Source organism: Suricata suricatta, chromosome 9 (assembly GCF_006229205.1).
Source record: "Suricata suricatta isolate VVHF042 chromosome 9, meerkat_22Aug2017_6uvM2_HiC, whole genome shotgun sequence".
In the NCBI taxonomy this organism is placed as follows: Eukaryota; Metazoa; Chordata; class Mammalia; order Carnivora; family Herpestidae; genus Suricata; species Suricata suricatta.
In genome coordinates, this window is record NC_043708.1 from 72,248,539 (window position 1) to 72,271,474 (window position 22,936).

The 22,936-nt window shown below is 50.1% G+C and overlaps 1 protein-coding gene across 8 annotated transcripts in view; it reads left to right on the plus strand.

Moving 5' to 3' along the window:
• TEP1 (telomerase associated protein 1) overlaps positions 1 to 22,936 on the plus strand; it is a 38,612-nt gene that overhangs the window by 13,821 nt on the left and 1,855 nt on the right. For 4 of the 8 annotated variants that reach the window (XM_029950918.1, XM_029950919.1, XM_029950921.1 and 1 more), the window contains 39 exons: positions 3,016 to 3,184; positions 3,776 to 3,934; positions 4,091 to 4,189; positions 4,945 to 5,075; positions 5,371 to 5,430; positions 6,608 to 6,766; positions 7,432 to 7,608; positions 7,841 to 7,961; positions 8,539 to 8,663; positions 8,909 to 9,022; positions 9,121 to 9,238; positions 9,399 to 9,593; positions 9,713 to 9,888; positions 9,970 to 10,126; positions 10,238 to 10,417; positions 10,854 to 10,946; positions 11,243 to 11,375; positions 11,532 to 11,682; positions 11,936 to 12,069; positions 12,262 to 12,350; positions 12,614 to 12,728; positions 13,145 to 13,385; positions 13,580 to 13,703; positions 14,543 to 14,667; positions 14,780 to 14,879; positions 15,088 to 15,243; positions 15,390 to 15,602; positions 15,855 to 16,008; positions 16,110 to 16,322; positions 16,913 to 17,073; positions 17,549 to 17,662; positions 18,853 to 18,960; positions 19,317 to 19,449; positions 19,529 to 19,605; positions 19,929 to 20,061; positions 20,190 to 20,326; positions 20,490 to 20,614; positions 21,898 to 22,041; positions 22,192 to 22,288. In XM_029950918.1, the coding sequence (XP_029806778.1) occupies positions 3,016 to 3,184; positions 3,776 to 3,934; positions 4,091 to 4,189; positions 4,945 to 5,075; positions 5,371 to 5,430; positions 6,608 to 6,766; positions 7,432 to 7,608; positions 7,841 to 7,961; positions 8,539 to 8,663; positions 8,909 to 9,022; positions 9,121 to 9,238; positions 9,399 to 9,593; positions 9,713 to 9,888; positions 9,970 to 10,126; positions 10,238 to 10,417; positions 10,854 to 10,946; positions 11,243 to 11,375; positions 11,532 to 11,682; positions 11,936 to 12,069; positions 12,262 to 12,350; positions 12,614 to 12,728; positions 13,145 to 13,385; positions 13,580 to 13,703; positions 14,543 to 14,667; positions 14,780 to 14,879; positions 15,088 to 15,243; positions 15,390 to 15,602; positions 15,855 to 16,008; positions 16,110 to 16,322; positions 16,913 to 17,073; positions 17,549 to 17,662; positions 18,853 to 18,960; positions 19,317 to 19,449; positions 19,529 to 19,605; positions 19,929 to 20,061; positions 20,190 to 20,326; positions 20,490 to 20,614; positions 21,898 to 22,041; positions 22,192 to 22,288 (5,410 nt within the window). Of the gene's footprint in view, positions 1 to 3,015; positions 3,185 to 3,775; positions 3,935 to 4,090; positions 4,190 to 4,944; positions 5,076 to 5,370; positions 5,431 to 6,607; positions 6,767 to 7,431; positions 7,609 to 7,840; positions 7,962 to 8,538; positions 8,664 to 8,908; positions 9,023 to 9,120; positions 9,239 to 9,398; positions 9,594 to 9,712; positions 9,889 to 9,969; positions 10,127 to 10,237; positions 10,418 to 10,853; positions 10,947 to 11,242; positions 11,376 to 11,531; positions 11,683 to 11,935; positions 12,070 to 12,261; positions 12,351 to 12,613; positions 12,729 to 13,144; positions 13,386 to 13,579; positions 13,704 to 14,542; positions 14,668 to 14,779; positions 14,880 to 15,087; positions 15,244 to 15,389; positions 15,603 to 15,854; positions 16,009 to 16,109; positions 16,323 to 16,912; positions 17,074 to 17,548; positions 17,663 to 18,852; positions 18,961 to 19,316; positions 19,450 to 19,511; positions 19,606 to 19,913; positions 20,062 to 20,189; positions 20,402 to 20,489; positions 20,615 to 21,897; positions 22,042 to 22,191; positions 22,289 to 22,936 lie in introns of those variants that run through there. The other 4 variants (XM_029950922.1, XM_029950923.1, XM_029950925.1 and 1 more) reach the window with 4 other exon arrangements.

The following is a 22,936-nucleotide window of genomic DNA, read 5'->3' on the forward strand; positions in this document are numbered from 1 at the left end:
TATATATATATAAGATATGTGTAAGTATATCTTTACATATATGTAAAGATAGTTAACATCAAACAGGCTCAAAGTCAGACATAAACCCTGTTCTGTAAGTGTGACGAAGTCCCAGCACTCTGTCCTTCAGATGTTTCAGCAGTGTCTTCATTCATTTTCATTCAAGACAAACTCAGGACTCATCTAACCTACTACAAGGTTCCTGGTCACTCAGTGGCTGGATATCTCCTGAATCAGTGAATCAGTGGCTGAACACAAGGCCATTTAAGAATTGAGCTTGGTGGACAGTAAACAATGTGCCTTCGATGGCCTGTATACAGGCCACTAGCCACATGTGGCCAGTTGGACCTATGATGTGCTGGATTTTGAGGAAAGTATGAAAAGGATGTAAAATATCTCCTTCGTAACTTTTGTATTAATTATATGTGAAAATGAAAATATTTTAACATGTTAAATCAAATGTCATATTAGTTTCTCCTGTTTCTTTTTACTTTTATAATGGGGCTACTAAAATTTTTTAATTATATGTGTAATTTAAATTTCATTTTACTTCATTAATTGTAACTGAATTCTATTGGATAACACTGGTAGAGACTATTGAATTTTCTAAATTGAAAACAGTATTATGAAAATTTTAAACACATACAGAAATAATGAAAATAGTATAGAGGACTCTCATAAAACTGTTAGCCATATTCAGCGATTATCTAGATTTTACCATAGTTCCTTTCTAGTCCCTTCTTTTTTGGGGGAAGATGTTCTTAAGATGTTCATAAGAATGGTAAATAATATGACACATTTTATTTCCTCCTTTCATATTTCATGTGTGTCTCTTTTTTAATTTTTTGTTTATTTATATTTGAGAGAGAGACAGAGCACAAGTAGGGGAGGGACAGAGAAGGAGACAGAATCCAAAGCAGGCTCCAGGCTCTGAGCTGTCAGCACAGAGCCCGATGTGGAGCTCAAACTCAGAAACTGAAATCATGACCTGAGCCAAAGTCAGACATTTAACCAGCTGAGCCACCCAGGTGCCCCTCACGTGTGTCTTTTAAGACAGGCATTTTTGGGGGCACCTGGGTGGCTCAGTCGGTTAAGCCTCCGACTTTGGCTCAGGTCATGATCTCATGTTTGTGGGTTCGAGCCCCACATCGGGCTCTGTGCTGACAGCTGAGAGCATGGAGCCTGCTTCTGATTCTGTGTCTCCCTCTGTTTCTGCCCCTCCCCGCTCATGCTCTGTCTCTCTCTGTTTCAAAAATAAATAAAACATTTTTAAAAAAACAGGTATTTTTGGGGCACCTGGGTACCTCTTGATTTTGACTCAGGTCATGATCTTACAGTTTGTGAGTTTGAGCCGCAAGTTGGGCTCTGTGCTAACAGTGCAGGGCCTGCTTGGGATTCTCTCCTTCTCTTCTCTCTCCTTCTGCCCCCCCCCCACCCCCCTCATGCTAGCTGTTTCTGAAAATAAATAAATACTTAAGGAAAAGAAATTAAAACAGATATTGTCGTATGTAATTAAAATGTCATTAATATACCTAATAGAGCTGAAAATAATTCTTTGATATTATCCTTTATTATCTAGTCCATATTGAAATTTCCCAATTATCTCAAAAGTATGATTTCGTAATTTTATTCAAATCAGAATCCAAATAAGGCATACACATTATATTTGATTAAGTGTCTTATATCTCTTTTAATCTTTTCATTGTCTTCATGCCATTGACTTGCTGTAGAAACATTCAAGGGCTCTGCAGAATGTCCCACATTTTGGATTTGTCAGCTTCCTCATGGTGTCTTCTAACCTGTTTCTGTTTCATGTACTGAGGGCATTAACTCTAAAGGCTTGTATAGATTCAGATTTCACTTTTTTTTTCCTTACAAGACTATTTCATAGAAGATCCTTTGTACGCTATGAGTGAGACCAGCAGTCTTTTTTGTTTTTTAACCTTGTCATAGATTACAGGCTCATGAGGCACCAAAGATCTGGTGGTCCTATTGACCCTTGTGCTTAAATGGTTGTAGCCTGATCTCTTGACTGGAAGTTGATAGTTCATCCATTGGTGATCTTTTCCTGAACTAATTGTTTCATTAACAATTCCAGAGTGGGTGTTTTCTATCATTCTGTATTCATTAGCTGGAATTCTAAGAAGAATTTGCCTTATCAACTAAAGCTGTTTAGTTACCCTGAAGTAGAGTCTCTACTAGAAATGTGAGATGAATGTTCTTTTTTTGTCCCCTTAATTGTCAGTTTTCAGAATAAAGAGTTAGTATTCTTTAAAGTACAATTTAGGGGGTGCCTGACTGGCTCAGTTGGTTAAGTGTCTGACTTCGGCTCAGGTCATGATCTCATGGTTTGTGGGTTCGAGCCCCCATCGGGCTCTGTGCTGATTCTGTGTCTCCCTCTCTCTCTGCCCCTCCCCTGCTTATGATCTGTCTCAAAAATAAACATTAAAAAAATTTTTTAAAATAAAATAAAGTACAATTTAAGGGGCATCTGGATGGCTCAGTTGGTTGGGCATCTGACTTTGGCTGGGGTCATGATCTCATGGTTCGTGAGTTCACGCCCCACATCGGGCTCTGTGCTGACAGCCCAGAGCCTGGAGCCTACTTTGGATTCTGTGTCTCCCTCTCTCACTACCCCTGCCTGCTCACACTCTGTCTGTCTCTCGAAAATAGAATAAACACTAAAAATATTTTTAATAAAAAAATAAAATACAGTTTAAAAATAAGTTAAATCTTGCCTCATGAAGTAAATATGGATTGATGTGGCAAGTGTGGCAAATGATTTCAGATGGTGGATCAGGAGATGACTTCTCTGTGGCCATGAAATTGGGTAGAAGAGTCCTATAGGATGGGGGCCAGGGGAGGTCTGTCCCGGGTTCTCTACGGGCAATGGAGGTGGGCTGTGGAAGGGGTGTGGACACTTCATTCCAGGGTGGCAAGTTCTCATCTTCCCATCCACCTCAAGACGGCAAACAGAGAAGTCCCTGAGCCCTTCTGTGTCTTTTCTGCCTGCAGACAGTGGAAGTACGATGGCGAGATGCTGGCTCGGTATCGGCAGGCCCTAGAGACAGCCATGGACCTCTCCGTGAAACACAACCTGCCTCCGCTGCCGGGCCGCACCATCTTGGTCTATCTCACAGATGCCGATGCAGATCGCTTCTGTCCCAAGCGTAACCCAGAAGGGGTAAAAAAAAAAAAAAAAAAAAAAAAAAAAAAGGTGGGGGGTTGGTAGGATGCTGGGCATCCTGAGAGCTGTCCTGTTCCCAGATGTGGTTCTCCCAAGGAAGCACTCAGAACTGAAATAAATGGCATACATTTGCTTTTCGGGATCAGACCTTGGTTCCTAGGGACAATTCCTAGAATGTGGTCTTCAGCCTGTTCAAGGATTACAAATATTTTGCATTTGGCTGGTGCTTAATTCTCTCCACATTTCTGTCACTGAAGCATGCTTCATTTTTTATTTCCTACATCCCAGTGTTGAATTTGGGCAGGATTGCTGGCCCTTCTCCACCTTCCTTCTTGACTAGCTCTTCCTGAGAGTTGCTGAAGCTGTCCCTTCCTAACTAGAGATTTTATCTCTTTTCCCCAAACCAAGGCGTTTGGCCTTCAGGGCTGGATGGGCAAGGGTGGGTTTCAAAACGGGAGCCACTATGCGTGGCCGGCTCAGTCCATGACTCTTGATCTCAAGGTGGTGAGCTTAAGCCCCATGTTGGGCATGAAGCCTACTTAAAAAAAATAGGGGATCCTTATTTCACCATGATGCTTGTCCAATCAGCCCCCGCTAAACTATGTGCTGCTGCTGATGGGTATGGTGATTGCTCGGGCGGAGCAGGCGGATCTCTTAGTGTGCGGAGGAGGCGCTGTGAAGACTATCGCAGTTAAGGCCGAAGAAGGTATCCTGAAGACAGCCGGCATGCTCCAGGCTCAAGTCCAGGTCAGACACCCGCCCCCACCATGCAAAAATGCATGAATGGACACAGCCCTGGACACAGGGTGGGAAATCAGGAAAGGCCTGGATATATACAGTGCTGAAGATTCCCAAGCAGAATTTGGTGTTTGTTACTTACCCATCATCTCCCATGCAAACCAGGAACATGAGACTTCCCTTCAGGAGCCGGATGGAGACTGTGAATGGTCCCTGCATACTTTTGGGAAGTACCTGTTGTCTCTGGCTTCCCAGAGGGTCCCCGTGAGTACCCCCCAGCCCCCGAGAATCCCTCCCCACCCTCACCTTTCCCTCCACAACTGATGTATCTAGTTTCTCAAAGGTCATTTCTCAAACGAGGGGCAGAACCCACACCCACTCCCTGCTGGCTGCAGCCCCCCGCCCAGTGGTGTGCGGGTAGTTACTTAACAACCAGCGCTCTGGAAAAAAATGAGTCTTGGCTTCTAACATTTGCTCTTTCTGTGAAATACTGAGTAAATTACTCCTATCATGGCTGATTTCAAGCTATCACTATGATATCAGTGAACACAGGTGAGAAGAGATGCTGAGTAGCACACCATTATATAGTGTTTCTACAAAGTAGATCAAGTATGTAAATAAGATCTAGATAGCGGTAAAATAACTAGGAAGTGATGAGTTTCGAGTAGTTATTACCTTTGTTTTTAATATAATTAATTATAAGTTTATACAGTTTAATAGTGGCAATATTTAACAGTCGGATCACAAAAATTCCTAAAAACTTAAGTCAGCTCTTGTGAGCCTGAGTGAGCCAGCTACAGCACACCACTGCCCCTCCCCCAGCTTTCTCGCCCCTCTGCGACCGGGTGTAGTGACCTCCCCCATCCTGAGGGCTCTCAGGAGAGGCAATTCCCATTCCCTTCAGAGTTTTCCTAATCCCCTTGGCCCCAGAGATCATCTTCTCTTGACATCCTGAGCTTATTAGCATCTCTTCTGTCCCTCTGCTCCCTGGTCTCAGCCCCTCCCTTTTCATCTTACAGGTGGACAGGGTCGTCCTCTTCGGCAATAATATGTATGAGAAAATGATATACGAGGCCAAACAGATTATCTGGCAGCATGTGAATTCCAAGTGCCTCTTTGTCTGTGTTCCCCTGTGGGGGACATGTTCCACGTAAGGACACTCAAACTCCTTGTCCAGTACTAAAAGACAGGTTTCCATGTTTCTTCTCTACCCACCCTGATGCTTGGGACATTCCCAGTCACCAGGTGCCTTCCCAGCTATTGCATTGCAAATACTAGACGCTTCTCTGAAGTCTTCAGCCTAACTCCATACCCCTCGGTGAGGGTCCATCCCAGCCCCAGCCTAGCACATGACCCTATTAAAGTGCAGAGGTGGGGTATCTATCCTAGAGGGCAGGGACTCTGTTCGTGGCACTGTTTCTGATGGTTGCTTCTTCCTTTGCCAGATTATCAGATTCAAATCCCAATGACGTGACACTCTCAGGCTGCAATGACGGGATACTGAAGTGAGTACAGAATGGACACAGAAGGGGTTGGGGGCTTTGCTAGAGTATCTTTCAGAGATTACCTGTGGCTTCTACTCCACTTACTTCTCCTTTTAAGGGAGATAGAAGCTTACTCCTCCTTTGCCACTGTCTAGATGTTGCAGCAGCAGAGTGTCACAGGGACGCGGGCACCTTCTAACTTCTTGTTCCACCATCCTCAAATACTCTGCTTTCACCTCGTGGTTCAAGACAGCTGCTCCAGCACTGGCCTTCAGTTTTGTATGACATCTATGAGGAAGGAGGAGAAGGGGACAGGGGAGCTTGCACTGTTCACTTTTAAGGGAACAACTCAAGAGTTGGTCACATCATTTCTGTTCATTCTTTGCCACCTCTGTTCCATTTTTGATCCAAAAGAAATCTCATGATAAATTTATTCACAGATGCCAAATTTATAGAAATCTTTTTTTATTTTTTTATTTTTTAATAGTTTATTGTCAAATTGGTTTCCATATAACACCCAGTGCTTCTCCCCACAAGTGCCCCCGACCATGGCCATCACCCCCCCCCCTTGCCTTTCAGTTCATGGTTCATTTTCAGTATTCAATAGTGTCTCATGATTTGTGTCTCTCACTCTCCCTGGCTCTTTCCCCCTTCCCCTCCCTATGGTACTCTGTTAGGTTTCTCCTGTTAGACCTATGAGTGCAAACATATGGTATCTGTCCTTCTCTGCCTGACTTATTGTCTCCATGCTTAGCCTTCTCATTTACTTGTCTTCTCTCTCCTACCTTTTCCTTTGTATGCCTCCATCACCCCAGCTGCGTGTAGGAAGCCTCATGCCCATTCCTCCTCCAGGGAGCTTTCACGGCTGATACAGAGCTGATTAAGCTCTGAATGGGATAGCCTTATTCTTTAACCTTTAGTCTTAGCCTTGGCTGGCCTAACTGCCCTTGCCTCAACGGAAAGCCAGTGATAACCATGCCTAGCAGAACGGGCTAGAGCTGGGTGTCTTCTCTGTTCCTTCATCCCTGTGGTTCTACACCCCTGCTGATTTTAAGTCTGCATTCACTGCTTATGGTCATATTCTTAAGGGGCTCCAGTGACCTACCCTTGCTATATCTTTGTTCCCTGCCCTTTTGGAAGACCTGCTTGATTTTGACTCTGGTATTCACACTTACTTATTTTGTCATATTTATGTCAGGTTCATTGCAGAGCGTGGGGCCTCCTGTCTTCTAGAGCACGTAGGCCAAATGGACAAAATATTCAAGATTCCACCACCCCCAGGAAAGACTGGGGAACCATCTCTCCGGCCACTGGAAGAGAATACTCTAAGCCCCTTGGCTATGATTTCCGGGCATGGGTTAGTCTATGCTTCTATGCCTTTGTGAATTGGGAGACACTGTGGTCAAAACCTGCAGAAATTCAGGTGGCTGCAGTTCTGACTATGGAGATGCTGTTTGTTCTGCTCACTGAGTAGAACTTATCTCTTTCTCAGGTAGGGATTTCTCTGGCAGAGGAAGTTGTCAGATAGTGAGCATATGACTTTCTCTACCTGGGCATGGGGGTCAGAATGTGAGGCGGGCGGCGGGCAGCACGCACCATGGATGTTTAGCCAGGGCGCAGGCAGAGGGCTTAGGAGAACAGGCTCTGGCTTTCTCATCACAGCTTTGCCAAGTAGTAGCTTGAATCTTGGGCTAGTATTTTTAAATTTTTAAAACTTTAATTTTTTTATTAGTAAAATGGAAATAATGATTGTGCTTATCTTATAGCATGGGCAAATAATAAGTGTATAATAATCATCTGACAAAGAGAGGTGTGTGAGAAATGGCACATAGGGTTTAAGTTCCAGGACTCTGCAGGGGAGGCTATGAGCGGGTTATTCTCTGGAGGGCTGCCGGACATCCCCCTGACATCTGTCCTACCTTACTGGTACCAGCTTGCCCTAAAAGATGTGCTCAGCTGCATCTGTGGAATTGGGGTATGGGGTGATGGCTAGAGTGAGCCCACGCCTCTGCTTACCCCCAGATGGCGCAGCATCAGGCTTTTCATTTCCTCCACCTTCCGGGACATGCATGGAGAGCGGGACCTGCTGCTGAGGTCCGTGCTGCCAGCACTGCAGGCCCGAGCGGCCCCTCACCACATCAGCCTTCATGCCATTGACCTGCGCTGGGGCGTCACTGAGGAGGAGACCCGGAGGAACAGGTGAGGGGGCCACAGAGAAGAAGAGCTGGGACAGAAATAAGGGGCTCGAGTGGTAGAACTGAGGTGGGTAGGGTCGAGGCTGCAAGGGAGGCTGAGGGCCTAGGACAGGGGCTGTTGTTTGGATGCTGACAAGAGCAGCCTGCCTTTACTTTGCTCAGTTTTGAGCCAGGGCCCTATCTTCCTATTCATACCTGTATTCCCTGATCCGGTGCCTCCGTAACCATGTCTGCAGACAGCTGGAAGTGTGCCTTGGGGAGGTGGAGAACTCGCAGCTGTTTGTGGGGATTCTGGGCTCCCGCTATGGCTATGTTCCCCCCGACTACAACCTCCCTGACCATCCTCACTTCCGCTGGGTAAGGCAGGTTGGGGGTTGGAGCGGGGTCTGGGGAGGAAACAAAGGTTGGGCAAGTTTGGCGAGAAGCCACAGTGTGTCCGAAACCTTGGAAATAGGTCTGGGAGACTTGAAGGTGAAACCCAGGCAGAAGGCTCTGCAAGTGGCCAAGTCCTAGATGAGGGAATTCCTTTGAGAAGTATCTCCCAGTTGGCCAAGGGATGTGAGGGGTTAGAGGGTAGGTCTCTTTAGGGTTTGCTATCAGACAGATCTGGGTTCTGATCTCCCTTCTGTCCTTTACAGATTGTGTGCCTTTGTGGGGAACAGGTTATCCTAACCTAGCCTCAACTTCTCCATGTATTAAAGAGAAACAGTGGAGTCTACATTGCAGGGTTACTATGAGGATTAGAAACCCATTTTTAAAAATGCTCAACACGTGACAGGCATTCAATACATGTTAGCTACTAGCTGTGTTTTGTTGGCCTGTGTCTGGAGGAGGGGAGGAACATTGTTGAGATGCTGGGGTCTTGGCACATCTCAGGGGAGGGGTCGGTGCGACGTGGGACTGAACCAGCCTGTTCTATGCCCTCTCCCTGCAGGCCCAGCAGTACCCTCCAGGCCGCTCTGTGACAGAGATGGAGGTGATGCAGTTCCTGAATCGGGGCCTTCGCCAGCAGCCCTCTGCACAAGCTCTCATCTACTTCCGGGATTCCAGCTTCCTCAGGTACCTGCTATTGCCTCAGGGGCCCTACCTTCTCTCCCCGCACATTCAGAGTATAGGAGGGGGAGATACAAGAGAGCACAGGGCTCAGAAAGCTTGCCTTGCAGCACCAAATCAGCCTTGCCGCCAAAGCCAGGTGATCTCTGCTTGCGGAGTTTCAGGGAAGCACAGCCAGGTCTGATGGTTGGGACTAAAGAGAGGCTGGGGTCTGCGTGTAGCCTCACTCTTGGGGTATCTTTGGTGGTCAGCTCTGTCCCAGATGCATGGAAATCTGACTTTGCTTCTGAGTCCGAAGAGGCTGCACATCGGATCTCAGAACTGAAGGGCTACCTGAGCAGACAACAAGGGATTACCTGTCGTAGGTGAGCTGGGGTGGGGATGGGGCGGATAGAGAGCCCCTGCATGGAGGGATGGGGGGCCAGGCCTGCTCTGACTCTGCTTGTGCACACTTTGCCTGTAGATACCCCTGTGAGTGGGGGGGTGTGGCAGCCGGCCGGCCCTATGCTGGGGGGCTGGAGGAGTTTGGAAAGTTGGTCCTGCAGGATGTGTGGAATATGATCCAGAAGCTTTACCTACAGGTCAGCAGGGGTGCCCATGGCCAGGGGAGTGGAGAGAAGGTAGGGTGCTTTGGGTAGTCCTGGGTGGAAAGTAATTTGGTGCGGGCTCTGTGAGTTTTCAGGCCTGGGGGGTCCCAAAGAGCATGGGAGCATTGTCAGTGACTGTCCCATATGACCTCAGCCTGAGACCCAGCTGCAACAGCCAGCGCCCATCGCAGATGATGACTCAGTCCAGGCCACCTTCCAGCAGCTGCAGAACCCACCGAGTCCTGCCCGACCGCACCTTCTGCGGGACACAGTGAAGCAGTTAATGCTGCACCGAGGGAGGCTGAGCCTGGTGACCGGGCAGTCGGGACAGGGCAAGACGGCCTTCCTGGTACATAGTCTCAGAGTCTCGGGCAGAAGGAAGCAAGGGCCGTGTGGGCTAAGGAAGCTGGGCACAGGGAGTTGTGCGTGTAACAATGTGACCATATTTTCTTTTTGCTGTCCACGCAGGCATCCCTTGTGTCAGCGCTGCAGGCTCCTGATGTGGCCAAGGTGGCCCCCTTAGTCTTCTTCCACTTTTCAGGGGCCCGCCCTGACCAGGGTCTTGCCCTCACCCTGCTCAGACGCCTCTGTGCCTATCTGCATAGCCAACTGCAAAAGCCAGGTGCCCTCGCCACCACCTACCGGTGTGTATCCCAGCCCAGCCTTGTTGATGCCACATGATACCGCCCTGTGTCTCCCTCTTCCACTGACCCTGGTCCTCACAGGGGCCTGGTATGGGAGCTCCAGCAAGAGCTGCTGCCCACGTATGCTCAGTCCCTGAAAAGTGGCCAAACCCTGGTGCTGATCATCGATGGAGCCGACAGGTTGGTGGGTCAGCATGGGCAGCTGGTCTCGGACTGGATCCCAAAGACCCTTCCCCCGGTGAGTGTGAGAAGGAGGTGGGGGTAGGATGCAGTCGTGGGCTGGAGCCTCTCCAACATAGTCCTCTTCTTTTCCCTTCCACCTTCTTCTCTTTTGGCCCAAATATCACAGCGGGTGCACTTGGTGCTGAGCGTGTCTACTGATGCGGGCCTGGGGCAGACCCTTGAGCAGAGCCAAGGTGCCCATGTGGTGACCCTGGGGCCTCTGGAGCCATCTGCCCGGGCCAAGCTGGTGAGAGAAGAGCTGGCTCTGTATGGGAAGCGGCTGGAGGAGTCACCTTTTAACAACCAGGTTGGATGTAGGCCAGGGCTGGAGGGTGTGAGGCCCCGGGGTGTGGAGGCTGCCAGCTGTGCCAGGCAGCCCCACTTTTTTGTTTCTGTAGGATCTCTGAGCCAGGGGGCGCTGTTAACCAGATAACTGGGATTCCTTATAATACCAGCCAGCCTTTCCCCCCTGGTGAATGGCCTCCCAGGGCTGGTGCCAGGGAGAGAAGGAGTAAGGCTGTGATTCTGGGGTAGGGCCGGCTGAACCACAGGGGCTTTCCGGAAAGGAGGGCTGGCTGGCAGAGCAGTGTAGCGAAGGGATGGCTGTGAGGTGATGCCATCAGGTCACTGCTGGGGACTCTCAGAGGAGGAGCAGTGGGTGCTTGGGGTGGAGTTCAGGGGGGTTGAGGGCTGGCTGCAGCGGGCTCTCTGCTGCCCACACCGAGTCCCCTTCGTCTTGTCAGATGCGGCTGCTGCTGGTGAAGCGGGGGTCGGCCCTGCCGCTCTATCTGCACCTGGTCACGGATCACCTGAGGCTCTACACGCTCTATGAGCAGGTTGCTTGGGGGATATAAACCCTCACCACTCCTTTTCTGAGTCCTAATCCACTTCCTGTTCTTCATTCAGCTGCTTTCACCCACGACCCTTTACTTTTCCTACCCTCATCCTGTGCCATCTTGTGATCACCATTCCCCATCTCAGCTCACCCCTACCCTCACTTCTCTCCCACTGTTGCTCTTCCTTTTTTCATCCTTTTCCACAGTTTCTCCAGCTGCCCACTCCCCTCCCCACAATGAAAGCCACCTCTTCTCCTCCCCTCACTGGCTGAAGCCTGGTCTCTGTTTTCTCCCAGGTGTCTGACAGGCTCCGGACTCTGCCGGCCACTGTCCCTCTGTTGCTGCAGCACATCCTGGGCACCCTGGAGCAAGAGCATGGCCCTGATGTCCTTCCCCAAGCTTTGGCCACCCTTGAGGCCACACGCAGTGGTCAGTGCTTGGGATGGGCTGGTAGACTGAGAGCACAGGGTTTGGATGACCTGGGTTCAGTTGGGGTCTCAGTGAGGAATGTGAGGAGGAGCCAGGCGTCATGGCATACGTATGCTGTGTGGTTTGGTGAGGGCCTCAGAGAGCTGGGCTTTTCAGGTCTGACTGTGGACCAGCTGTATGGAGTGCTGAGTGCATGGCGGATACTTCCCAGGGGAGCCAAGAGCTGGGATGAAGCAGTGGCTGCTGGGAGCAGCGGGGACCCCTTCCCCATGGGCCCATTTGCCTACCTCGTCCAGAGTCTGCGCAGGTACAGCAGCCCCCAGCTGAGCTCCCACCAAATTCCTGTGCCTTCACATCTTTGAGCCAGAATCCTATGTAGCCCTTTCTTCATCCCACCCTTCCCTGGGTATAGACCCTTGACACCCATCTCCCAGGCCCTGAATGGGTTGCCACTCAAGTTACCACTATGTGGGGTGGGAACGGGAGTCCACAGCTATGCCAGGTACTCCCTGACAGGCCCCCTCCCCTCCTCTCATCCTCTTTCCCTTCCATGAGGACAGTTTGCTAGGAGAGGGCCCCCTTGAGCGCACTGGGGCCCGGCTCTTCCTCCCTGCCGGGCCCCTGAGGACAGCAGCCAGATGTCGATATGGAAAGAGGCCAGAGCTGGAGAAGACAGCACACACCCTCATTGCAGGTGATTGCCCAAACTGACCCCGGGGCACTGAGTGTGGGGCCAGGACCACCCACTGTTGCTCCCCATTGGCGGGCCCCTCACCTGCCACTCCAGTGGGTGGATGGCTTTTGCTATAGCCTGTGGAATACGATCTTTGGAGATGCTTTAGGGCTGAGCCCATCTCAGTGTCTGTTCTGTGACCCACACCTGCAGCTCAGCTCTGGAAGACTTGTGACCCCGATGCCTCAGGCACCTTCCGAAGTTGCCTTCCTGAGGCTCTGGGAGACCTGCCTCACCACCTGGTTAGTCTCGAGATCCCATAGGCGCCTTCTCCCAAGTAACTGCTTTGACTATTCTGAAACCCTACTCCCTCTTGACTGCCCCCTACATCACCACTGCCATGATGCCCCTCTGGCTTTCTCCTTTCAGATTTCCTTCCCTCTTCCTTGAGGTTCTTTGTCCCAGCTCCTAGGTTGAGGTCCTGGCTGCATAGGCAAGGTCTAAAACTAGACTGTTGTTTCTCACCTGCTTTTTCATATCCTAATGAATCCAATGACCTTCCCAGCTCCAGAGTGGGAACTGTGACCTTCTTGCAAAATTCCTCACCAATCTCCATGTGGTGGCCGCACACTTGGAACTGGGTCTGGTCTCTCGGCTCCTGGAGGTCCATGCCCTCTATGGTGAGAGGTGGCTTCTCTGAGATCTGGGCCTCCTGGGTGTGTTCATGGGGGGCCTTCTCGGGGGGAGGTATAACACAAAGAACAGTTAAATTTCTGTTCTCAGTTAAAAATGCCAAGAGGGTAAGCAAGTGATTTTCAGGGGACCTTTTGCCCAGATCTCTTAGACTAAAGGTTCTCAAACTTTATTTAACAGGTATCGAATTACCTAGGATCGTTGTCTCAACTGCAGCTCTCTGGGTCCCCATATTCTGGTTCCCTCAGTCTGGAGCAAGGCCTAAGGCTTTGTACTTCTAATGGGCATTCCAGATGTGGTGTCAGAAGGCTTTGAGATGGCATTTTAGACACACTGTCTGACATACTTGGTTAATGGGGGGTCCAGGCTAGCTCCCCAGTGACACTCTGTTTCTTTTCCACAGCTTCCTCAGTCCCTGAAGAGGAACCAAGTCTTCCTGAAACTGACCCTGCTGTGTTTCACACCTTCCTGAAGCAGCAGGCTTCAGTCCTCAACCAGTACCCCCTGCTCCTGCCCCAGCAGGCAGCCAACCAGCCTCTGGACTCGCCTCTTTGCCACCAGGCCCCCCAGCTTTCCCGGCGGTGGCGCCTCCAGCGCATGCTACGATGGCTTAATAAACCTCACACCATGGAGGGCCAGCAGAGGTAAGGCCCTTGTCCCCAGATGCTGGTAAGCCCACCAGAGAGCAAGCTACAGTCCTTTCTGAAACTGGAGAAAAAAAGAACAGACCAGAGTCACTGTGGAGAGGGGGATTCAGGCACAGAAATGCAGACGTGAGTTTCCATTCGCTTCCTTCCCTGAATTCCTCATTTCCTCCCTTTCTTCCTACTCTCTCTAGTTCCAGCCTGTCTCTGAGAGTCTCCTCATCCCCCACAGCAGTGGCTTTCTCCCCCAGGGGGCAAAGAGCTGCTGTGGGCACCGCCAACGGGATGGTTTACCTGTTGGACCTGAAAACCTGGCAGGTAGGACGCCCAAGGCAGGCAGAGCTTGCCTCTAGAAAAAAACCTCACAGACTATCCTGAAGCTTTGGGCAAGCCAGTCCCACCTGTCATCACCCTGTTTGATTCAGCAACTTTCATTTCCTCACATCAGATCAAAAGCTTGGTCGCAAAATCAATCACGCTTTCCAAATATTTGCCGCTCACCTCCCATTCAAGGTTGTACTGAGGCTGTACTGCACTAAGCGTTGCAGGGAAAACAGGGCTAGGACATTGTCTTTGCCCACCAAATGGTCAGTTTTGTTGAAAGATAACAGGGGAAAAGGAACCAAAACATAGCCATGTGACCTGGACAAGAACAGAGTGAGTTGGGTACTTACAGCAGAACAGGGACAGACAAGGGCGGGCACTCCAGTCGAATGAAAAGCATAGGGGAGAATGTTCCCTGGAAATTGCTGGAATGAGCAGAGGGTGCTTATGGGATAGTAACAGCAGATTAGGCTAGAGAGGTGGGGCCCACAGCCACAACCACCACCACCCCCTCTCTCTGCCTCCCATATATATGCATGCATGCGTGTAACACCATTCCCTCCTCAGACCCATCAAAATCTGTGACTTGGGGATACATATGGGGTTTGGAGTAGGGGGAGAAGATGTAGCCCCCTCTTGAACCTGAGCTTGGCTGACATCTGGAGTTGGGCCCAGAGCTTTTCACTTTTAACAAGCATTCCTGGTGTGGGGACAGAGGGCCACACTTCCTCCAGCTCTCCTTACCTTGGCCTCCTTCTTGGTTGGGGCTTAGAGTGCTGGACATTGGGGGTCAAGGGAATGTCCTGAGCATGCTTCCCTGCTTGTTCTCACAGGAGGAGAAGTCTTTGGTGAGCGGCTGTGATGGGGTGTCCTCTTGCTCATTCCTCTCGGACAGTGCCCTCTTTCTTACTGCCTTTGACGGGTTCCTGGAGCTCTGGGACCTGAGACAAGGTTGTCGGTAAGGGGTCTCTCCCTCATGTCTCGGAGTGTAGGCCTTCCCTGCTTATGGGGAGCCCCCGAGGGAGGGAGGTCAGGGGCTCCATGAGCCTGACTTTGTCTCCCTGGGATAGGGTGCTTCAGACCAAGGCTCACCAGTACCAAGTCACCGGCTGCTGTCTCAGCCCAGACCGCCGGCTGCTGGCCACTGTGTGCCTGGGAGGATGCCTAAAGGTAATGACCAAGGCACTGTGGTAGTCAGTGTAGCCCTAACTGCCAAGTCAGCCCCGTGAAGTTGTTTGCTTTGAGAAGCAGAGCTGCAGACTGCTTGGCCTGGGGAGGCCTTCCCTGCTGAGGGCAAGGGACTGGACGAGGTGGCTTCTGGGACTGAGAAGCTCAGGCATCTATACTCAGCATCTGGACTTCTCTCTTTCTCCTTCAGCTGTGGGACACAGTCCGCGGGCAGCTGGCCTTCGAGCACATGTGCCCCAGGCCCCTGAACTGCGTTGCTTTCCACCCAGAGGGGCAGGTGGTAGCTATAGGAAGCTGGGCTGGCAGTTTCAGCTTCTTCCACATGGACGGGCTCAAAGCTATCAAGGTGAGATGGTCTTGTGTAGCCCTAGGAGAGGAAGCTCAAGAGGGCAGGAGCAGAAGATGTGAACTGACAGACACCCACCTTCTGGTTCACTTTGGGCTTCTGTTGAGACCAGGTCCTGATGTTTCCATTTCTTCCTCCTCGTATAGGAACTGGGAGCCCCAGGAGCCTCTGTCCGTACCTTGGCGTTCAATGAGCCTGGGCGGGTTGTGGCTGTGGGTCGGCTCGATGGGATGGTGGAGCTGTGGTCCTGGCATGAGGGGGCACGGCTGGCTGCCTTCCCTGCCCACCATGGCACTGTGGCCACTGCCCTCTTCCTGCGCGCTGGGTGCCAGTTACTGACAGCTGGAGAAGACAGCAAGGTCAGGTTGCAGAGGGCTGGTGGTGGGTTCTGAGGAGAGAGTAGGCAAGGCAGGAAATTTTTGGGTGAGGGTGGAGCTTTTGTCGGGGAGACCGGGGAGGAGCTTAGCTGGTCAAGCTACAGGGAGAGCGCTGCAGGTGTGTTCATGGGCAGCTCTCTGGAGAAGACTCTTTGGGAGGAGGACTTTCAGGGGGGTGGCTGTCACTCTGGGGGTGGAAGTGGTGTATCTTCAAGTCCTGTTCTTGGCCTTCAGGTTCAGGTGTGGTCTGGATCTCTGGGTCGGCCCCGGGGGTGCCTTGGTTCCCTTCCCCTCTCTCCTGCCCTCTCTGTGGCTCTCAACCCAGATGGTGATCAAGTGGCTGTTGGGTACCGAGCAGATGGCATTAGGATCTATAAAATTGCTTCAGGTACTAAAGAGAGATGGGGTGTTTGAGCCTTTGGAAAGAGCCTCCCCACCCTGACCTCTCTTTTGGAATGTCTTACTCTGTGTTGTTTGGTCATTCTCTAGGTTCCCTGGGGTCCCAATGTCAAACACTAGATGTGGCAGTGTCCGCACTGGCCTGGCTCAGCCCGGAGGTGCTGGTCAGTGGTGCAGAAGATGGGTCGCTGCGAGGCTGGCATCTCAAGGAGAGTTCCCTTCAGTCTCTCTGGCTCTTGTCCAGACACCAGAAACCTGTGTTGGGACTGGCCACCTCCAACGAACTCTTGGCTTCTGCCTCAGGTACTGCTGGCAGCAGGTAGCTGTCTTTTAAATATGCTGATAGCTTCCCTCAATTTATATGTATGTACATACAAGAAAATATACACACATACTTTTTTTTTTACAACTTTAAATGCATTTACCTTACATTAGCAGTCTAGACTGTTTGTTCTTGTTTCCTAACCTTGATTCTGGGATCTCTTTGCAATCCTTATCATCCTTTGAGTTTTGCCCAATGGGACACTTTGCTTTGTATAGGAATGACATTCCCTTATGAGGAGAGATGTTGAGGTGAAAATGAGGAGAGAGGCCTTAGTCCTCTCCAGGTAGGAAGCTTGGTCCAAGTGACAGTGGGCACTTGAGCAGAGGGTCTAGAAGTGTTGCAGGGAGTTAGACAGCTGAAGAGCAAGAGCTGGGAGGGCCTGATATTCCTGTTCCGTGAACTCAGATGATGACCAACCCCCTGCTTTCCAAGCCTATGACTCCCTGCTTTTCCCCCTGGAGCTGTGCTGTGGGACATCGCCCTCACCCCGCATGATTGCCTTTGTCTTTGGGGTCCTGTCACACTTCCTCTTTCAGAGAATCTTCCTTTCTTTCTATCTCCATTGCAGAAGATTTCACAGTGCGGCTCTGGCCAAAGCAGTTGCTGACACTGCCCCAAAAGGCAGAAGACTTTCCCTTTGGCACTGAGCTCCGGGGACATGAAGGGCCTGTAAGCTGTTGTAGCTTCAGCACTGATGGAGGCAGGCTGGCCACTGGGGGCAGGGACCGGGTAAGCCACAGGGGTCCTCCCTCCTTGGGCCCCACAGCCCCTCTGGTTCCCGGATTCCTCAGCAGCCCATTTCCCATTGCTCCCTAAGGCATTTTGCTTTGTCACATCTCCTCTGCCCTATCTGCCCACCATCCCTTCCTTGATACTCCCTTTCAAATTTCTTGCCCCACGGGTGCCTGGGTGGCTCAATCAGTGAAGCATCCGACTTCAACTCAGGTCATGATCTCACAGTTCATGAGTTTGAGCCCTGCATCGGGCGCTGTGCTGACAGCTCAGAGTCTGGAACCTGTTTCAGATTCTGTGTCTCCCTGTTTCTGTGCCCCGCCCCTGCTTGCAATCTCTCTCTCTCTCTCTAAATAAATAAATAAACATTTAAAAAAATTAAAAAGTAATTAAATTTCTTGTCCCAAATGGCCCTGGGGTTCCTACCTCCCTCCTGTGGTCCTGACTGCCCCCTCTCTTGGGACCTATCTAGAGTCTCTTCTGCTGGGACGTGCGGATGCCCAAAGCCCCTGTTCTGATTTGCTCCTTCTCTGCCTGTCACCGTGACTGGGTCACTGGCTGTGCCTGGACCAAAGACAACCTACTGGTAAGGGAAGAAGTGGGGGTGGGGCAGAGCTCAGCAGGGTTCCTAGGGGAGGACAACACTGTCCATCTCATCCTATTTCTAACACCCATTTATAGTAATGGTAATAGCTGATGTTTATTGAGTACTTAGTATATGCCGGGCATTGAACTAAGCTCTTTGTAGGTCTTGCCTCTTTTAGTCTTTGCAACTCCTTGTAAAGCAGATACTACTATTATCTCTTTCATAGACAAGGATATAGAGCTCAGATAAAGAACATTTCTAAGGTCATATAAGTTATGAAGCTGAACCAGTAAACATAAGAAAGCCCATACGCTTGGGGTACATGGGTGGCTCAGTCAGTTAAGCATCTGACTGGATTTCAGCTCAGGTCATGATCTCACAGTTCGTGAGTTTGAGCCCCACATGGGGCTCTGCGCTGACAGTGCGGAGCCTCTTAGGATTCTCTCTCTCCCTCTTCTCTGCCCCTCCCCTGCTCATGCTCTGTCTCTCTCAAAATAAATAAACATTAAAAAAAGAAGAAGAAAAAAAGAAAGCCCATGCTCTTAACAAGAACACAAGCTGTCTCCCTAAGGACTTAGGATGCCCTGTCCCTGCACAGCTAAAGGTTACTGCTGTGATTTCTTTAGTCCTAAGGCAAAATATGAAAAACAGAAAAACAACTCAAATTATGCACTCAAGGTTGGTGAAGCCTGGTGTTCTAATGCAGAGTCCCTATATTATTCTCAAGAAGAGATGAGAAAGGAGTAGCAGTTGAATAAACTTGTCATAGTCTGCCCTGTCCTTGCTTTTTAGGCAGCTGGATCTTTTCTTGGCATTGCAGACTTTTCACCTTTGTCTGGGTTTGTTGACTGACATTATGTTAATAACAAGGACAATAGCCACTATTTATTCACTGCTTAGTGTGTACCAGGCCATGTGCTAAGTCCTAAGTCCAGGCAGGTGCATTAGCCCCACAGCAGCCATATGAGAGAGATCACTGTTATTGTCCTTATTGAATAGATAAGGATCCCAAGACTTAGGGACATGAACTTGCCCCAGGTCACAAAGTAAAGTATGGCAGAGCTAGGACTTGAACTCAGGACATCCACATTCTTAATCACAAGCCATACTGCTCCTCCCCAATATTATAAACCTACAGAAGTGCTAGAGGCTTGCTGATAACCGCTCTTCTCTAACCTCTGACTCTGCAGGTCTCCTGCTCCAGCGATGGCTCTGTGGGGCTGTGGGACACAGAACTGAAACAGCAGCTTGGCCAGTTCCTCGGTCATCAGAGTGCTGTGAGCGCCGTGGCGGCCGTGGTGAGAAGGCAATGGAGAGCTCCGTGGGGGCTCTAGGAAAGCTAAGAAGGCTTTGGCACACTGGGTGCTGTGGGTATCTAATCTCAAAGGTAAAAGAAGTATAAAGAATGAGATACTCAGGCCTGGATTAGAGCAAGACTAGGGTATTGAGGCTGAGGGTTGGTGAGAGGGGAGGGAGCAGGCAGCTTAGTATCTGGACCTCATGCCGGGCTGCATTCCTGACTCTGTCCCTGAGTTTTCCCCACTCTTTGACAATGCCTAAGCCTTCAGTGGTCTGCCCTCACCTCCGTGGTAGGAGTCACACTCCCCATATCCTCCTCAGTGGGACTCTGTTCTGATCCTGTGCTCTGGGGCAGGAAGAACACGTGGTGTCTGTGGGCCGAGGTGGGACCTTGAAAGTGTGGGACCATCAGGGTGTGGAGCTGACAAGCATCCCTGCTCACTCAGGACCAATCAGCCACTGTGCGGCTGCCTTGGAGCCCCGGCCAGGTGAGGGATTGTCAGCCCTCTTTTGTCCCTTTACCCATGCTTCTTCCCTTCTTCTGACTTAGTCTCTGTGCCTTATCAGCTGGGCAGCCTGGGTCAGAGCTTCTAGTGGTGACTGCTGGAATGGATGGGGCCACACGGTTGTGGAATCCCCTCTTGGTGAGTTCCCTGAAAGGACTTGGGTGGGAAGAGTGGAGAGGGTATGGTGGAACAGCCTTCTGTTGTGTTGACATACCTGCCCCCCAGCCCACCTCCTTCCTTTCCTCCTTGGTGTTTCTTCTTCTTCTTTTAAACATTTATTTTTAAGAGAGGGTGGGGAGGGGCAGAGAGAGGGAGCTACAGAATCCAAACCAGGCTCCAGGGTCTGAGCTGTAAGCACAGAGCCTGATGTGGGGCTTAAACCCACGAACTGTAAGATCATAATGACCTGAGCTGATGTCGGACGCCTAACTGACTGAACCACCCAGGCACCCCCCTCCTAGGTGTTTCAAACACACACCCTCCTGGGACACAGCGGCCCAATCAGTGCAGCTGCTGTTTCAGAGACCTCAGGCCTCCTGTTGACTACCTCAGAGGATGGTTCCATTCGGCTCTGGCAGGTACCTAAGGAAGCAGGTGAGTGAGGCATGGAGCGAGGCAACGTATGAAAAAGGGGGGTGTATGAAGGTCAGGGTGGCCTGACACTTCCTCTTACATCCCACTAGTGGTCCAGCCTCTAAGGCATCACTTCCTTCCTTCTCCAGATGACAGGTGTACACCCAGGAGTCCTCCCGCCACCACTGCTGTGGCCTGGGCCCCAGATGGTTCTATGGCAGTGTCTGGAAACCAAGCTGGAGAGCTCACCTTGTGGCATGGAGCTAAGGCTGTGGCCGCAGCACAGGTGCATTGGGGCAACCTCAGTCCCTTGTCTATGTGAGATCTGCCCCGCCTGTGCAGGTAGTGGGCGCTTGCTGGGGTAAGAGGTTGCACAGATGTCTGGGATGGGAAGGAAGGTTAGTCCTGGCTCCTCAGGAATACTGAAATGGACCTATTATCTTTGCAAGGCTCCAGGCCGCATCAGTGCTCTGATCTGGTACTCAGCACACACTTTGATTGTTCTCAGTGCTAATGAAAAGGTCAGCGAGTGGCAAGTGGAACTGCAGAAGGGCCCGGCACTGAGAAATTTCAGGTGAAAGGGGGCGGCTGGGTTAATGTGATGCCACGGTGGTCTCCTTACACCCGGATTTTGTGAAAATCACTCCAAAATCCTGGGTGACCTACTTCTGAACTAGGTCAGCAGGATGTTAGTACATGGGAAAAAGACCCTGGGAAATTGTTTTTGGTTCCTCATCATGTCAATTTAATAATTACCAAGTGCCTACTTTATGCTAAGCTGTGAACCAGGCAGTGGGAACCAAATTGAAAATTCGGTTTTTTTTTTTAAGTTTATTTTTATTTATTTGGAGAGAGAGAGTGAGCAGGGGAGGGGCAGAGAGAGAGGAAGACAGAATTCCAAGGAGGCCTCTCGCTGTCAGACAGAGCCAAATGTGGGGCTCGAACCCACAAACTGTGAGATCATGTCCTCAGCCGAAATCAAGAGTTAGACACTTATTGACTGAGTCACCAGGCGCCCCTGAAATTACCTTTTAATTAAGGAAGCACAGAAAGGAATGTGCACTTAAGTAAACCACCAGAAACATGCAGAGTGATTAGTGCCATAATGAAGAGAGAGAAGTATAATTCCTGGGGGTGCAGATTTTGAGGTGTTTATGGTATACAAAAGAGTTGCTATTTGAAGTTGGGCTTAATGGATGAGCAGGAGTTTTCTAGACCCATAAGGGAAGGGAATGGTGTTTCAGGAAGAGGAAGTAGCATTAACAGAAAGCAAGGAGGCATGAGAGTGCCTGGTATATTCTGGGCACAGCCAAGTCTTTGGGTTCCTGGTGAGAGTGGGGACAGGGGTGTCAGGAAATCGGATTGAAAAGATAAACCGGGGCCAGGTTGTGGAGGGCACAGGGCTAAGAATTTTGAGCTGAATAATGATCCGAAGTTGAGGAAGAGGATTCCAGTGGCAGTAAGGAGGATGGGTAGTAGTGGAGAGATGTGAAGGCCAGGGAGCCTGTACAGCAGTGGTTCTAGTCCAGGGAAGACATGATGTGGGCGCTGAGCGGGGCAGTGGGATGTGAAGTGGGGATGGATGTTCAGGCATGTGTTACAAGTAGAATCCACAGTGTTTAACAGTCAGGAGAGAAGGAAAAGACAGGAATATAAGAGATTCCTAGTCTGGGCGGGTAAGGAGATGGTGATAATGAATACTGATAGCAGAAAAACAGAAAGAGGAAGAGAATTCGTAGTGAAGGTAATGCATTGTGTATGTACTTCACTCCTGAGGAATTCATGGAGAGCAGAGGAACCTGAGAGAGGGGGACTGAAATAGGACTTTCTGTCCCATGTACCTTTTTCACACTCTAGTCTTCACCTGAACCGAGTTCTGCTGGAGGACTCAGGGTTCCTGACAGGTATGGCCCTGGCCCCAGACGGTCACTCCCTCATCTTGGCCAAAGCGGATTTGGAGTTGCTGCACATGAAGCCAGGAGATGCTCCCTCTGTAATCTGGTAGGATCCAAAATGCTGTTTGCTCTCAGGCTACAGAACAAGGAAAAGTGGGTTAGTGGTTACCCTGAAGTTTGGTCTAACTTAGAATACAGTACTGGGATCTTACAGAGAGATGTTCATGGTTCACCTTCTCTCTTTCTTATAAACCAGGAGCAGCTATTTAGTATATTCTATGCTGTTGTCTACCCATCAAGACTATGGTGTGTTTGTCCTACAGCCAGGGAACTCTGGAGCTCTTTATTTCATTGTAAGTCCTATTTGAGTATGTGTTAAAACGAACATTTGTCCACAGCCAATATATACCTATATATTAATGTTTATTTATTTTTGGGAGCGTGCAAGTGAGGGAGGGGCAGGGAGAGGAGGGATAGAGAATCTGAAGCAGGCTCTGCCCTGACAGGCTGACAGGGTCCGATGTGAGTCTCGAACTCATGAACTGCGAGATTCCCACCTCAGCCAAAGTCAGATGCTCAACAGACTGAGCCACCCAGGTGCCCCCAAGACCAATATTTTTATATTTTTAAAAATTTTTAATGTTTATTTATTTTTGAGAAAGAGAGAGCATGAGCGCAGGAGAAAGGCAGAGAGAGAAGGAGACACAGAATCCGAAGCAGGCTCCAGACTCTGAGCTTTTGGCACAGAGCCCTATGTGGGGCTTGAACTCACAAGCTTGGGATCATGACCTGAGCTGAAGTCGGATGCTTAACCAACTGAGCCACCCAGGTGCCCCAAGATCAATATTTTTGAAACCTTGGGGCCATGATTGAGGGCAAGAGGAAGGGAAGGGCATTAGTTCCAAATTCCCTTCTCTTCCTTCAACTGGAGCATTCTACAGTGGGTTTCGGCTTCCCTAGGAGGTTTTTTTTTTGATACAAAAAAGGATTCTAGTGTTAAA